This window comes from Podarcis raffonei, chromosome 8 (assembly GCF_027172205.1).
Source record: "Podarcis raffonei isolate rPodRaf1 chromosome 8, rPodRaf1.pri, whole genome shotgun sequence".
Classification (NCBI taxonomy): Eukaryota; Metazoa; Chordata; class Lepidosauria; order Squamata; family Lacertidae; genus Podarcis; species Podarcis raffonei.
The window spans coordinates 47,092,846-47,109,094 of record NC_070609.1 but is presented as its reverse complement, the minus strand read 5'-3'; the positions used below and the strand labels follow the sequence as shown (position 1 = coordinate 47,109,094).

Here is a 16,249-nt window from a genome sequence, read left to right as displayed (position 1 = left end):
TACCACTTTGTATGCCACTTAATTGTAAGTAAAACCTCTCAGCTGTTTACAAAGAATATAAAATATACATTAAAAATGTCAGTAAAAGTCAAAGTTAAAAACAGGCTTTAAAAAAATCAGAATTGTAAGCAGAAGTAAGGAGAGTATGGTGCTTCTTATAATGGCAAAATAGTTTTCAGGTGGTGCAGAGTTAATTTACTCCATATATATGGAGTGTTTACTAGCAGGCAATACTGTGTATGTATTCAATTAAGTTTTCTAACACCACTGAATTTTCTGTGCCAGGTCACGGTGTCACCTGGAAGCAGCATTAGTTCCCTCACAGCTGTCACAACCATGAGCACTTCTTCCGTCAGTGACCCCTCCATTCCCAGGTAAGCCCTAGGCAAGGACTCCTTCCCAGTGCTACCCACTGAGTACTTTCAAGGGCAAGGAGACTCCCTTCAGAATCAGACATGAAAATGAAATGGCTCACATGGATATCTCACTGAGCTTTTTTTAAGGTGGAGCTTCTGTCATCTTCAGAGTTGCAGCTGTCAAATGCACTATCCCTGTTCCCAAGGAAAGGCATCCCCTTTGTTCTTCAGCTCAATTCCCCAGAACATGTCCTGAGATTTGTAGGTTTTGCTTCATATAATTGGAATAAATAGCAGAGGCTGGTAATGAAGTGACCTTGTAGGCAGATAGTAGAGGATCCTAGACTTGCAGGAGAGGTGAGGAACCCCTGTTCCTTGGAAAATAGCTGTAGGATATAGAAGAGCACAGAGGCCAGTTCAGCATTGTTTACCAGGCAAGAACCACAAGGGGCCATTAGGCTTCAGATTTCTCATGTACTAACATAGTGAGACAAGTAAGAGTGCAGTCACTGCTCTCCCACTAGCTTCTCACCACAACTCTGAATTACTTGAGGGAATGGATGACTACCTCTTGTAGGTCCCCTTCTAGCTTTTCAGCATTCATTGTTTCAGCTTCTCCCATACAGTGTCTCCCAAGGAAGTCTTCTTTATGAGAGCGTTGCTTGGGTGACAGTCCCATAGGACAGTAAAGTCAATGGCACAGTTCCTTAAGCATGCTGTGGTCGGAACCCTTCTCCCTGGGTTGATTTTTAATTGGGCTTTTCAAGACCACTCTCTTTTGTAACCTCTATGGACAAATTTGCCTTTTGCCCGCTGCAGGCCGGCTGAAGAAGTGTCTCTGAGCCCAAAGATGCAGCTGGATAGTAGCCTTACCCTAAGCGGCAGCAGTGGAAGTCTGCAGACAAGCCCTCGAAGTCATTCAGTCCTCCTCCCTGGCCTTCCTGACAAACTGACTCCAAAGGCCCCCATCCCGGTAAGGTGGATTCTCTATGAGCATGCAAAGATTAACCTCTCTCCCTGACTGTGTCATTGTCCACACGGTGTGCATGTGGTATGGTGCCCAAAGCCACTGGTGCAGTGGGTGGGGAACCAGTCCCCCTCCCTAGATGTTACTGACTACAACTCCCATCAACCTTAACCATTGGCCATGCTGGCTAGGGCTAATGGGAGTTGGAGTCCAGCCAACATCTGGAGGCCCAAAGGTTCCTCACGCCTGCACTAGAGTGCACTGGTCTCGGGTACACTGTCTGATTTCTGCCATACTGAGTTCAACACATGTGTTCTTCCCCATAAATAGGAAGAGGGGGTGCCACAATGTGGTCATTGCATGTAGAAAAATATCTTTGCTTATGTAAGCTGCCCCAAGACATATAGTTGTATCAAGCTGTGTGTTAAAGATATACAGGTATTCCCCATGACCTCTTTTCAGCCCTGAGTTTCCTGTGCCACCTAGAATCATAGAATTGTGGCTTATCTCATGTTGTGAGGATAAAACTGGGGTAATCATATATGCTGCCCTAAGCTCTCTAAGGGAAAGGCCTACTAAAAACAGAGTAATAAAATGATCAGTAAATATTGCAAAACTTTTCATCTGTTTCCTCACTATGTACAAATCATAATCATGTTTTTGATTTGCTGTGTTAATTGTACACTGCTTTGGGGGCATCTTCCAAAAGCAGTCTATATATACTTAAAATGTAAGAAAGAAAAAATGGGATTAGGAAGGAAGGTTGTCAAGACAATTGGGCATCTAAGTAAACTTCCTAGGTAGTGTGGAGAATGGAATCGAAAAGGTTAACTTTTTTCCCTAGGTTAACTTTTCCCCCTCTTTGGTCAAGGTTTCCCCAGGGAATGCCCCTCTTGCGCTAGAGCGGCAGGAAGTGGAGCCTCTGGTGGTGCCCCAGTCTTCGCCTACTCGTGAGCGCTCCCCAGACGTCATTTCCTCTGCCTCTACCGCCATGTCTCAGGACATCCCAGAGATTGCCTCTGAGACCCTGCAGCGCAGCTTTGGAGGCGGCCCACCTGGGCTCCCTACAGAGATCCTGGATTCCAACCATCACGCGGACAGTATGGCTTCCGCAGCATCAGCCTTGCACTTGCTCTCCCCGCGGAATCGTCACAGCTCGGAGCACAGCCATCACTCCTTGGACATGGCCCCCAATGAAGTGGACATGCTGACTGCGCCTTCGCTGCTGGAGGCAGCCTTACCTCAGGAAAACGTGGCTTCTGACGCTGGCGTGAGCCAACCATGGCCAGCTGCCCCTGACATCACCAGGGAGACCAGGAACAGCATGGCAGACAGGTACCTGCTATCTCCTTCCTTTCTTTTGAGGAAGCACCAATCTTGGCCCTCCAGATGTTTTTGGAGTCCTCTTTCCACCAGCCACAGCCAGCATAGTCAATGGCTTTGGATGTTGGGAGTTGTAGTCCAGCAAGATGATGTCCAGGGTCACAAGTTCCCTGATATGGGCCATCACATGTTGTATTGAACTCCCATCTCCTTTCTACATAGGAAGATCAACAGCTGCCTTATCCCAGGTCATCCTATTTGTCCATCTGGCCCATTGAGTAGGCAGTGGTGACAGTGGCTCTCTAGGAATGTCAGGGATAGAGAGGCCTATGCCAGCCCTGTCACACGAGTCTTTTAAAATGGAGATGCCAGGAATTGAACCTGGGAATTTCTGCATGCAAAGCCTGTGCTCTGCCACTTCCCCTCCACCTATTGCAGTCATGTCTAGTGTTGCATAGTATTTATTAGATTGTCAATCTAAGGTTGTAGAGACCCAGGTTCAAATCCCCTCTTGGCCATGAGGCTCACTGGGTGGCCTTGTTATCTCTCTGCTTAACCTAATTCAGAAGGTTGTAGGGCTAAAATGGAGGAGGAGGAGAGTGATGTGCCTTGCCTTGGAGGCTATAAATAAAATAAGAGATAATAAGTCTTCATTGACACAATTGCTGCCTAACCCCAGCTCTACTGTTTGACCCTTTCTTTTAATGGCTATGTTTGGTTAGAGCCCACAGACCAGCCTGAAAGAAAATAATACTTGCTCTGGGTGTTTCGCACAGAAATGAAAGCTTCAGCACTTACTTTGTACCTGAGTGCTCAGCTCCCATCATTTGCATGGATGAGATCTGAGACTTCAGTACTTGCCAGAGTACCCCACCATACCAACTGTCTCGAGCCCTGAAGCCAGCAGTAGGGGTGCTACTAGTGGTCCTGCCTGTGAGTGCTGCTCATTATGCATGGGTCTGGAAGAGGGCCTTATATGTGGTGGCACCCTTGTTATGGAACGTCCTCCACTCATAAGCATGGATTGCCACCACGTTAATGGGTTTTACCAGACCTGTTTGCTTATTATAAAAGTCTTTGGAGCCGACTCTGTTTTCTCCAATTCGGCCCTCTTTCTTGTTCCATTGTTGAGTGGCATGAAAACTGCTAAGAATTATGTTGTATACTTTAAATGGTATGATACTTAGTTTGTTTTGAGTTCTAGCCAATGTTAGTTCTGCTCAGAGTAGATGGACATAACTAACATAGGCCCATGGATTTCAGTGGGTCTCCTCTGAGTACTTATACAATCCTTTCTTACTATAGCTGTATATTTCTATGGAAGCTCACTTTGAAGTCTTTGTAACATAAAGGGGCATATAAGAAAGTTAGATAAATAAAATGAGGCAGAATAAATTCAGTGTGATGGAATTGTTTCCTCCTCTTCCCCGGTCTCCCCTGCCCTTAGCCCCAGGAATGAAGTGGAAGAAAAACACAAGAGCTCCTACCACAGGCACAGCTACCACCTCCTGCAGCATGACAGCCAGGATGCCAGCGCTGAACAAAGGTGCCAATCCCCCTCTCTTTCCCCTTTGCAGTTTTCTGCTGTGCTCTGCGGACGTTTCTGGGCACAGTGAATCAGTTGAATTTTCACCTCGTTTTGCTCACTGAGGACACATGCTGCCCTCTGACCTTCTGCATGCAACAACCAGCTGCTTATAACTAGGAATTTGGATGTAGCATATGCCCTACTGGCACGTGCAATACCTCAGGCTCCTTCTGCCTGTGACACTAGTGCCACAGGCTGGCTAATCATGATGGTACAAAGCTGGGTCCCTTAGATAAGAGCGGAGCTATCTTTGTTAAATTTTGAAACTAGAGGTGGCTTTCTTGTAGAAGATTGTGGCAGCGTCAATTGGCGCATTACCCCAGTTCCACTTAGGTGGCTTCTGCCCCTTTTCTGTTGCTGACCACAGGGTCTGCCTTAAGACTGCTGTGTTGGGGCAAGTACTCATCAGGACTGGCTTCCCTCTGCAGTGACCATGATGATGAAGTTGCAAGCTTGGCTTCTACGTCTGGTGGATTTAGTGCCAAAGCAGCTGCACAGCGCCTGCCTGTGAAGGACTGGAAAGCCAAAGTGTCGCCTCGAGCCTCCCCAAAGCTAAAGAGGAAGGGGAAGAAAGATGATGGGTGAGCATGTGCTGCTTGGAAGGTTGGGAATGACGGCAAAGTGGAGCCTCCTTATAAGGCTGGAAACGGTGGTAGGGCTTGTATTAAGTGACCAAGTCTCTGTGAACCTGTGAAGCCTGAGGCTCTAGCTTTCCCCTCTTCTCCTCAGCCAGGAGGAAGAATAAATCAGGATTCTGTGCTTCTTCCCTGATTCCTGGCTTGTCGTTACATACAAACCAGGAATAAGGGTTTAAAATAAAAACTAGTTCACAAAACAAGCCAGCTTCATAACCCACAGATGGCTTGAAGGCGGCTTGTTTTGAAGCTGATTGGAATTTATTTTAAACCATTATCCCTGTTTTGCACGTATCAGCGAGCCCGGAACTGGTGAAATTAGAAATGAATCCTGCGTTTGTTCCTCCTCTTGGTCATTAGGGAAGAAGAGATGAGCAGAAGTGTAGAAAATTTGTTCTTAAGTCTTCATTCAGCTCTCTGTACTTTTCAGTTGGTGGGTAGGTGGGTGTAGAGGTAACCATCCTGTAGCAGAGCCATTTCTAAGTCAGAAAAGTCACGTTTTATTTTTTTGAAGCAATCAGGACATTTGTAGCAGGCCACATTTCTGGTATAATCCCCCTGGTTATGCATGCAATGCTTGTGATGTGCAATTCACGCAGTCGTCGCATTAACATCTTCCTTTCATTTCCAGGGATGTGCAACAGTCCCCAAGATCCTTTGATCAGCAGGTGAGTATTTTTCTTTTAGAAATTCCATATACAGCAAAGCTTTCAGTTCTTCCTTCCCAAAAGGTGGGGTGGGGAACTTTTTCTTGTGTCAGGGATCAAAATGGGACTCTTCTCACTCTTCTTCCTCAACCCTCTTCCTCCTAGTCTAGCAGGCTGCAGGGAGAGGGAAAAGTCACTTTTGCCAGAGATTCCAACTCACTTCTTGCACTGAGCTTCCCTTCCTTCTATAGCTCTGTTCATTTCAGCTCTCTTTCCCCTCCCCCCCTCTCCCCATGCTCCCCTCACTCCCCACATGAAATCAGGACAAGGTGTACCAGTTCCACCTTCCTGCCATGGGGGATGCCCTGCATCTCTTCCTCCTATGGAACTGTACAGACTTAGGGTTCAAAGACTCAATTTTTAAAAGGTGGAGAAGTGTGTAAATGGACACCCCCATGTCTTATGCCCCTTTTTAACATTATTATGTTCTCATCTGACACCTTTTGCTAAAACTCTGGCCACTGCTTTTTTATATATAGTTCACCCATCGCCAACCTAGTGCCATCCAGATGTTTTGGGGTACACCAAGTCAATTACAGCTGTTATAGATTGTCCTCATCCATTGTCTAACTTCCTTTTGGGAATCCAAAAATGAAGGATTATGTTACCATATTCCTCCACTAAGATACTCATCTGAGCCTGGGACTTTCTGCACCTTGAGATTTGCTAAATTTGCTTTGTTGGCCTTCTCTGAAGTGGCTCCCTATCATTGGGTTGAACTCTTTATGTTGCTGCCTCCCATGTAACACAGAGAGGATCCACTGAGAGTGCTTGGAGTGCTTACATTTCCCCTGCCTCCTCTTCCGATAGGTCGCTCCTGAGTACCAGGATGAGCTGTTGTCTCTTCTGAGGACCCAGCAGAGGGAGATTGTTGAACTGAGACAGAACCAGATGGAACTCATGCAGAGGCTCACCGACCACCTGGATGCTGTGCAGAGCTCCCTCATGGGCCACATTGAGCGAGTGGTGGATTCCCAGCAAGAGCAGGAGCGTATCCTTCCCAGAAAAGTGCCTTCTGGGCCCTTCTCTGTCATGGGTTTGTCCCATTCAAAGCTGAGCGCTTATGAGGACTGTGGCCAGTTTCTGTTGGAATCCCTGATCCTTTTTTAAAACCACATGTTTAAATATAGCTGACTGCTTTATGGAGTGAAGGGACATGTCCATTAAATTTTATTGTGTCTAGTTTAGCCATTACTCTGTCCCGGAGTGGGGAACCCCATTCCCAAGCCACGCCTCTCATCAGTCCTACTCCATGCTTTTGAATGCTTTTGCTTAGCTGGAATAAGACACCAGCCTCCTGCTTCTCTGGGTGAACAGCAGAGAAATTGGGGGCGGGAGATGTGTGTGTGTGTGTGTGTGTGTGTGTGTGTGTGTGTGTGTGTGTAAGTAAAACCTCTTAACTTTTTCAAGGCTGGAATGTTGCCTGCTGTCCAAAGGCAGGAGTTGTATCCATTGCTCCACCCACTTTTCTCTCTCTGGCCACACCCACCAACAACATTTGGCTCCCAGGAGATGGCTGCCAAGGGAATGTGGCCCTTGGGCTGACAAGGCTTCCCTGCCCCTGCTATAAAAAGAGTGACAGAGGAGAAAATATCCAGCAAACTAAAACCCATACCATAACAAAGAAAGTGGATGATATTCTTAATATTAAATCATGATTAATTTTAGAATGCATTGGAACAATGAGTGCAATATAATGTGTTGATCGTGCACACCTTTTAAGACCTTTGTTATATTTGTCTATAGAATTTATTCCATAGTTTCCTCTCTTCCTTCTGTGGTAGAGGTTATCCAGGAATGGTTATTTCTGCCTTCTCTCTCTTTGTAGGTAAGGCTAAACAACTGCCTTAGTGCTTGGGTCCCCTTCAATGAGAAGAGCCTCTTAAGTTCCAGTCCTGAAAGAAAAGGCGTGAAATACCACTTGTAGAAAATAAAACTAAATATATACTGTTAACCTTCATTATAAAAAGTTTTTTAATGAAAAACATTCAGGTCCTGCTTGCCATAAGCTTCTGGTTGGCCACTGTGAAAGCAGGAAGCTGGACTTAGATGGGCTTTTGGCTTGATCCAGCAGAGCTCTTCTTATGTTCTTACATTTGTATCCTGCTTCTCTTCCAAGCACTCTTCTATTTTTTCCTTGCAAAAGCCCTGTGAAGTAGGGTTTATACTCCAAAGGCAATATATGCAGATAGGTGTATATAAAAACATTTATTTTTCATTTACTTTTTGCTGGTGTTGGTGGCAGCAGTGCTTGTAAGGTATGAGGAATGAGGATCCCACCTGATGGTTTGGGAGGAAGCTGCCCCATGCTAGGTCAGGCTGTTGATCATCTAGCTCAGCAGCGGCTGTCCACAGAGCTGAGGGCCGAGGCCTCTCCCAGCACCTGCTGCATCTTCCTTTGTTGGTGGCAGAGACCATTCGTATGCCATGCATGTCCCCTACCACAGAGCCATGGTCTCTCCCTTTGCTTTCCTTAACTCCCGTGGTTTCAGAGCGGAGGCTGGACCAGGCCTTAGCTGAGGGACAGCAGCGCAGTGGGCAACTGCAGGAGCATCTGTCCCAGCAGCTTTCCCAGTCCCTCTCCACGGCTGCCTGCAACCGGCTGGAAAGGACCATCCGCGAGGAGATGAAAAAGACGGTGCCCCCGTGTAAGTCCCGCATCTTGGATTCTGATCAGTTTGCAAAACAACAAAGGAGGTGCTTCTTTGGAAGTAGAGCAGCCTTCTCCATCCTGCCCCCCCCCCCGATGCTTTAGACTACAACTCCCATCGGTGCTGGCTGGGAGTGTTGGTCCACCTGTAGGGCACCAAGCTGACAAAGACGGCAGTAAGCGGTTATCCTGTGGTGCCCAGAAAGCTTTTTGGCATGGGGTTTGGATTTTGAAGAGAAAAACAGGAAAGGCAATGCAGCCAGCCCAGTGAAGATCTGGGTTCCCAGGATTTGCTGAGAGCAGAGCCCGAGAGCTTTCTCTGCTGCAGATAAGCGGCCCAGTTTCTTTCTCCCTGGAGAGTTAACAAAGCAGGAATGGTTGATGCCGTTGTTTCAAGGGATGGTCCATGCATGGACCTCTCCCAAGGTCCTCATATATTTCTTCATTTATTTAAGAGGGATAAAATGGGGGCATGACTTTTGTTTTGCTGTCTCTCTGCTAACAAGGCGTTTCCAAGACTTTGGATCCCATCACTGGGCAGCTGAATAACACCATTGCCACTAAGCTGACAGCCATTGAGGGAACACTGAAGGAGAACGTCACCAAACTGGTGAAATCAAAGGTAATGGGTGGGGTTGGCTGCTGGGAGCAGATTCCTGCCAGTTTGACCGGGAGGGAAGCTGGTTTGTGGGGCTGAGGTAGCAAGGTGTTGATGTGCTAGGCCAGACATCGCCTCATATTTTTGATGGCTGTGACCCCTTTTTAGACCAGAAACCTCAGTGAACGGAGCTGTGATTGTGTTTTAATTGCAGAACCTTACAGATGCCATTGCCCGGGCGGCTGCCGATGCCTTGCAGGGCCCCATGCAGTCGGCATACAGGGAGGCGTTCCAGAGTGTGGTGCTTCCTGCTTTTGAGAAGAGCTGTCAATCAATGTTCCAGCAGATCAATGACACCTTCAAGCAAGGCACACAAGAATGTATGCCCCACTCTTCTTCTCTCCTTTTCAGCTTTGTATACTGTCAGCCTTGGGAAACACTAGTTTACAGAACTGTGGGGCAAAGAAGAGCCTCCAGAAAGCAGGAATGCCCTTTTGAAAAGCCATCATCATATCCAATAGCCTTGATAGGCTTCTCTTTCATGAATCTGGAGGGGAGTGTTTCTTAAGGCTACCAGCCACTATGGTTAAATGGAACATCCCATGCTTGGAGGCTACCAGAAGGCTATGTAGAAAGACTCATACCTCTTTATCCAGCACGTCGGCTTCCTAGAAGCAGCTAAGTAGTGTGGAAACAGGATTCTGGGCTATGTAGACTTATGGTCCAGTGGTGGCTGCTAGCCAGGACTGCTCTCAAGGTGATAAAGCTGCAGCACCTTTTGTCAAGCTCAGGCCTAAGCAGCTGGTGCAGAACACAGGAGTGGCACATTGCTGCAGTCCTACAGACTATTTTTCTGTTGATGTTAGGGCACAATTCATGGTTCAGATTTTGACTGATGAAGCACTTCCTTGACTTGAACAGCAGTATATTTTGGAGCCTGCTTGCTCCACGAGATCCCTTCTCGTTCTCCTAAACTACAAGTGCCTTCTTAGCAGTACCTTTTATGACAAAAAGGGTGAACCAGGAGGCATTCTCAGTGGTTGCTTCAAGACACTAGTGCCCTCTCCATTTGAAAAATAAATAAATGCCTGAGCATCCCTTGAGAAGGTCTTCCTCTTCAGGTCAGCTTGTAGGAGTCAGGGTTCAGCTGGTAGGTCAGGATACCTAATACTTGTTAAATCTTTAAGGTTCTTGAATGGGGCTCAGATGGAATTGTTAGTGAGATGCTTTCTCCTTTCTTACTGCCCAGAACCTTTGAGAATGGGGCAATGCTCCTGGTAAAGAGTCTTGTGGTTGCCATTGGAGAAACACAATGTGAGCGTACCAGACCAGCAGTTTAGGCAATGGCCCAAATCTCTCTCGAGCATTTTCACATTGTGCATTCAGAAAATCCCCTGTTCTTCAGCAAAAATAAAAAAGGTGCTTTAGATCAGGGGTGGGAACCTGCATCCCTTCAGATGTTATAGGACTATAATTCCCATCATTTCCTGCCTGCATGGCCCAATGGCCAGGGATGATGGTGATGATTTTATTATTTATACCCCACCCATTCGGCTGGGTTTTTTCAGCCACTCTGGGCAGCTTCCAGCACATATAAAAACATAATGATGGGGTTCATAGTCCAGCAACACCCAGAGGGCCACAGGTGAGGCCCATCCCTGCATTAGACAAAACTCCTGTGTGTTTTTTCGTGCCTTGTTGAAGAGTTTACAGTATGAAGGCTTTGGGAACATGAAGGAGAGTTGGATTTGAGGGTGATGTGGTAGAGAGGCCAGAAGCCGCGGGAATGGACTCCAGTGGTACCCAGCTGGCTTTTGAGTAACTGTGAATCTTCTCTTGTAGATATTCAGCAGCTGGAGAGCCACATGAAGAGTAAGAAAGCGCGAGAGCAGGATGCCCGGGACTCTGTGGTGAGCCAGCTGCGGCAGCTGGTCAACAACTTCCAGAGCACAACTGATCAGCTGGCAGCCACCATTACGGCCAGCATGCACTCCGAGGTGCAGCATCAGCTTCATGTCATCGTGGGCAAGTGAGTGGCAGAGCAGTTGGGGGCATCTCCCATAGAAGGAAGGGCAAAACAGAGAGTCTTGCGCCAGATTAATAGCAGTGGGTCCTGAGATCTGCATGAAACTGACTCATCTGATCCTTCTCATATAAGATGAGAAAACAGGGCACACACCCGCTTTGAAATTCCCCTGCCCTGCCACACTGGTCATAAGCAGTGCAGTTTTCTACCAGCTGGGCAATATCAGTATTGGAAGCTTCTCTACGTCCAGGGTCTTCTCTGCTCTGTCTTGGGAATGGACACAATGTTCAGAGAACGAAATGGGAACGTTATCTGGAATTATGTACACCCAGTCTCTTGCTCCTGCAGACTTCCCACTTCTGTCCCCTCGCCCCCGGCCCCCCGGATCTACACAGCCCCTCCAAGTTCCCTTTTTCCCCTTCTCTCCAGCATGCAGGAGTCCATCCTGGCCCAAGTTCAGCGGGTGATCAAAGGGGAGGTGAGCATGGCCATGAAGGAGCAGCAGGCTGCTGTCACCTCCAGCATCATGCAGGCCATGCGCTCTGCTGCCGGCACTCCAATCCCTGCCACTCACCTCGACTTCCAGTCCCAGCAGGCTCACGTGTTACAGCTGTTGCAGCAGGGGCACCTGAATCAAGCCTTCCAGCAGGTACGCATCTCTCCAACCATAGAGGCAACACACTGGCCACGCAACTGCTCTCTGAAGGACCCAGATGGCCACATCCTCAAGGAAGCAGGCACAAAGCTCAGTTAGAGAGAGAACCGTGAGGTTTTTAAAGAGAAGAAACCCGTGACTCTCCCGGTGTTGCTGGACTCCAACTCCCATCAGCCCTGACCAGATAGTCAATGGGCTGGGATGCTGGGAGTTGTAGTCCCAACAGCTTCTGATGGATCACAGGTTCCCCATCCTTTTTGGAGGCATCTTTCTGGGAGTCACAAAGGGGCAGCTGGTGGTCTGCCTTAGAACCAGCAGGGGGCGCCCAGAGCAGCTGTCTTATAGTTCAAAGTGTATCATTTAAGCATGACTACGTAGCCCTGCTGGTGCATATATAACCAATCTATATGTTGTCTGTTCAAGGCAGTTTAGCATGGATTAAAAGTTGCTGTGTCTTTCATACTTCCACTCAAGTTTGAGGAAAGGGTTGTTTTGCATCAGTGTTTTTAAGTCTGTGAGGTTTATAAGATAGGGTCTGGTGTGGAGAAAGTGGATAGAGATATTTTTTTATTCTTCTCTTATTGTAGTAGAACTTGAGATCTCCCAGTGAAACTGACTGGCAGTATTCAGAGGGATTGCTGTGTTAATCTGTCACAGCAAATACAGCAGAGGCTTGTGGCACCTTTTTAGAGACCTAACACATTTATGACGCCATATGTTTTAGTGGACCAGACTCCATTTCATCAGTTGCACAAAGTGTAATCCTAAATTGGCCGCTATATATACATGCACACAGTTGGATGGTGGTATGTGTGCCAACAGCAATAGCAGGCTATTTAACATCAGTCACTCATTCGTTTGTGTCCTGCTTTTCCACAAGATGGTATCCAAAGCGGCTTTCAGCAATGTATGAACAAAACGGCCAAGAGTACTGCGTTATTGTGCTCAAAGCCATATTCAGCCATATTGAGCTTCTCTAGAAATGTAGATTTCTAACCAGGGCACTCTCTTCTCTCTACAGGCTCTCACTGCAGCAGATTTGAACCTAGTCCTCTACGTCTGTGAGACAGTTGACCCTCAGCAAGTGTTTGGGCAGCATCCTTGCCCACTGTCCCAGCCTGTCCTCTTGTCTCTCATTCAGCAGCTCTCCTCAGATTTGGGAGCTCGGACAGAACTGAAACTGAAGTGAGTATCGCCTAGTGGTGCCTAATGGTAGATGCAGACTTTCCTTCCATAGGGAAGTGGCAAGTGCTTCCTACACCAGGGCCCTGTATGTTCCACCCTTTAAAATGCAGACAAAATTCCTGCATCTGGGAAAAACTTGTGTTCTTTATCTTACTTTGTACAAGTCTGTTTTTGCTGGCCATGGAAGGATGCCGTGCGGGACACTAAAGGCCCAGCTGCACCTGCTAGACATCTTATTCAGCCATCTCTCTTATTTCTGAGTTTAACAGATGTTGTACACATACCTTCAAGTGCATCTTTAAGGTCTGGAAACTTGCTTTCTTCACACATCAAACAGAGAAACTCGGGGAGCTCAATTCTGCCCATTCCCTACACATTAATGGAATGTCATTCTATACACATTCCTGCAGTTTTGCAGCAGGATCACAACCGTGCTGTGCTCTCTCTCTCCTTTGCAGTTACCTGGAGGAGGCAGTGATGCATCTAGACCACAGTGACCCCATCACCCGCGACCACATGGGCTCTGTGATGAACCAAGTGCGGCAGAAGCTCTTCCAGTTCCTGCAGGCAGAGCCTCACAACAGCCTGAGCAAGCCGGCCCGCCGACTCATGATCATGCTTCAAGGCCTGGTCACACCCAGCATGTCCTAACAAGGCTCGAGCAGCCTCTCCACAAGGGCGTCATCATTGCTAACCAAATGTGGCTTTTTCTTTTCTTTTTCTAATGCTCTTGCTGGGAAAATACGTCCGCGCTACAGATGTGTGGGATGGATAGAAGGGTCTGAGCCCCAGCTGTGTTAGCCCCATATAATCCAGTTTTCTGTGTGAGCAGACCATGGCCCTACCCACCACCTGCCTCTCTTTGTACTGTACAAGTTAGATGCGCAGACACTAATCCCATCTTCCTCCTATTTTCTAGCTTGGAGCCCCTCCCCAAGAATTTGAGGGGTTTGGCAGAGCTTGGCCAGCCTTGCCCTTTTGTTTCAGGAGTACCCTGCCAAGGTAGTCAGAGGTCAAAGGTGCCAGCAGGTTGTGAGTCACAGCAGCCATAGTGAAGTATTGCCTCCACCTGCGCAGCTTGTGGGTGAGGGATGAAAAGTTCATGAAGCCCACCCATCCTGGGAAGCAGCGTTGGTTCTTTGTGTGGTGGAGCATGTTCATGAGTTAGACAACTCCTTTCATCATTATTATTATTTTGCTTTTACACCACTTTTTTCCTTTTTATCTAGACTCTTAATCTTTCATTTTTGAATAATGTTTAACAAGTTCAATAAATGACTTTTTTGGAGGAAAAAAAACCTGCTTCTGTTTCGTTCTGGGCCTGGTGGGGGAGCTCACTCTCTTAGTCAGCGCTGGTCACACTGCAACTGATGAGTAGGAAACTTTGAGGCCACTGACCCGATATGGCCTACAGCACTCCTCCTCACCCTCACCCCTGCATGCTGCAATTAGGCCTGAAAGCAGCCTTTGAGCCAATAGGAAGCTGTTTTCAAGCCTAATTGCTTTGGGGAGGACCCTTGTGGGGTTGCCTTTAGGCAGGTAAGGGGTAACCCTCTCTGTGTGCTGTGCCTCTGCCAAAATCCTCCCCAAGTAGTCTTGGAAAAGAAGCTTCATTGTCCGAGAGGCTGTTCTCAAATCCAGGGTGGGGACTTGAAGCCTAATTGCCTCTCCTTAGGGGATAGTCTCCAAGTTTGATCGTTGCTGCTGGGTGTGTGTGTGCGTGTGTAAAAGAGAATTAGTGGGGCATTGATATGTATGAACAAATGTACTTATTGGCAAGCAGCCCCTGGAAGGTTAGCTATGAAGAAATGTGACCTTTGGCTGAGAGATTTAATCCCCACCATCACCCATCCTCAAGGAGGATTCTGACTCCCTTTTTATGCCTGAAGCTGCCAAACCAGAGTGATATCAGGTAAATTGGAAAGGCTTTTTTTTTAAGCAAGACTGCTTGTTGAAGGGGCATTTCCTCCCCCTCTCCCAGTTATCGCAGCCAGAGGGCCCCTCTCCATGAACCCTGTTGAATGTACAAGTCATTCATTCAAAGAGAAGCTTCATCATGCCATGTTTATTTAGTCACAGCCTTAGCTATTCCTGTTGCCTCTTCCTCATGGCATCCCTCATTACACTGCTATCAGTTCCACAGTGGGAAGCCTCTGTGACATCTGACATGCATTTTCCTGGAGTGAACCTTCAGCAGTCTTCTTACCCCAGCCCTCCTTTTAAATCCGTCTCTATCCTTGTCAGTGTTGTTCTTTAGGGACACAAACCTGATACAAAACAACCACAGCTAGAATGTAATGTACACTTTTGCCGACACTGGAACATCAAGAAGGATACAGATGGCCCAGACTGAGAGGGGATGCACAGTGTCAATGGCTGAAATTTAATTAATTCAGCCACACCCCCAAAATTAAAGTAAACAACTGCAGGTCACCAGCTGTTGGCTCCTTCCTCAGTATTTCATTAGTTCAATGCATCTCCCCTTTTTGTGACTCTCTAGAGCCCCCAGTTGCTCCCAACCCAAGAAGCAAGAAAGCCATTTAACAGGCTTTATAGCTGTGACAAACCAATGAGATTATTCCTGTTGCCAGGGCATCAAGCTTTTTGTGGGCTAAGGCAGATGTTGCAGCATCCAACATCCCTGGGATACATTTTTTTTAATCACAAGTAGAACAAGAAAGCTGCTGTGGAGAGGGTTTTTCTTTCACCAGAACACATGGTGCTGTTTGAATGCTGGAGCGTGCTTTTTTTTCTTGTTCTTCCTACCACTGTCTAAAATGTGCTTGGGACCACTTTGCAAATCTGCTTTTCCACCTGCGCACATGCAGTGTACTCTGAAGCAATACTTGCTATGAGTTTCTTATGGTTTCTTCTGCAACCTGGAAAACCTAACAAGTCATCATATAAACCCAACAGATCAGTAATTCCAAAGTTCAAAACAAACTCATGGGAGCTGTTGATGTAGATGATGCATGTTTACATGCACAATAAAATTCCACTGTACATCCTGAAGGTTAAGCCAATCCTTGTAAGGCCTTAAGATAGTATGTAATCTCATATACAGGATTATTCCATTTGTTTTTATACCAGAGCATCACATCTGACTCCTGTAACATTTTTCATTTTTGTACAATAGTTAAATGCACAGCAACTAGTAAAAATTTACAAGTTATTTACATGCATGTGTATATGTGTAATTTATTAGATTTATATATTATATCTAATAGATCACACAAGATAAAGGCACAAATAAATAGTTAAAACCGAAACAACAAAGCAATAACCGCCTTCCACGAACACATTTAAAGGCTGTAGAATACTAATCAGTCAGCAGTGTAGAACAAGATTTCATATTATTGAGATCTGAACTGGGGGTCCTATATCATCTATGTTAAATATTTAAGTTTTCCTAATATTTGCCAATATAGATACTACTGGCTGCTCCAACCTGATTCCCCCCCCCTCTAATCTAGCTTTCAAATTTGTCTTTGAAATAGTTTCCAATCCTGTCCTTGGGCCCAAAATAACATTAAATAATTCTGCATAAAGTTCAGCAACC

General features: G+C 46.7%; 1 protein-coding gene across 3 annotated transcripts in view; it reads left to right on the top strand.

The window, feature by feature from the left end:
• EDC4 (enhancer of mRNA decapping 4) overlaps window positions 1-15,866 on the top strand; it is a 34,001-nt gene extending 18,135 nt beyond the window's left edge. For all 3 annotated transcript variants that reach the window (XM_053399718.1, XM_053399717.1, XM_053399719.1), the window contains 14 exons: window positions 286-374; window positions 1,176-1,329; window positions 2,195-2,658; window positions 4,094-4,192; window positions 4,663-4,815; window positions 5,501-5,537; window positions 6,387-6,567; window positions 8,069-8,224; window positions 8,733-8,848; window positions 9,039-9,204; window positions 10,667-10,853; window positions 11,280-11,499; window positions 12,527-12,690; window positions 13,149-15,866. In XM_053399718.1, the coding sequence (XP_053255693.1) occupies window positions 286-374; window positions 1,176-1,329; window positions 2,195-2,658; window positions 4,094-4,192; window positions 4,663-4,815; window positions 5,501-5,537; window positions 6,387-6,567; window positions 8,069-8,224; window positions 8,733-8,848; window positions 9,039-9,204; window positions 10,667-10,853; window positions 11,280-11,499; window positions 12,527-12,690; window positions 13,149-13,341 (2,379 nt within the window). In that variant the 3' untranslated portion in view covers window positions 13,342-15,866. The remainder of the gene's footprint in view (window positions 1-285; window positions 375-1,175; window positions 1,330-2,194; window positions 2,659-4,093; window positions 4,193-4,662; window positions 4,816-5,500; window positions 5,538-6,386; window positions 6,568-8,068; window positions 8,225-8,732; window positions 8,849-9,038; window positions 9,205-10,666; window positions 10,854-11,279; window positions 11,500-12,526; window positions 12,691-13,148) is intronic.
• The last annotated feature ends 383 nt before the right edge of the window (window positions 15,867-16,249 follow it).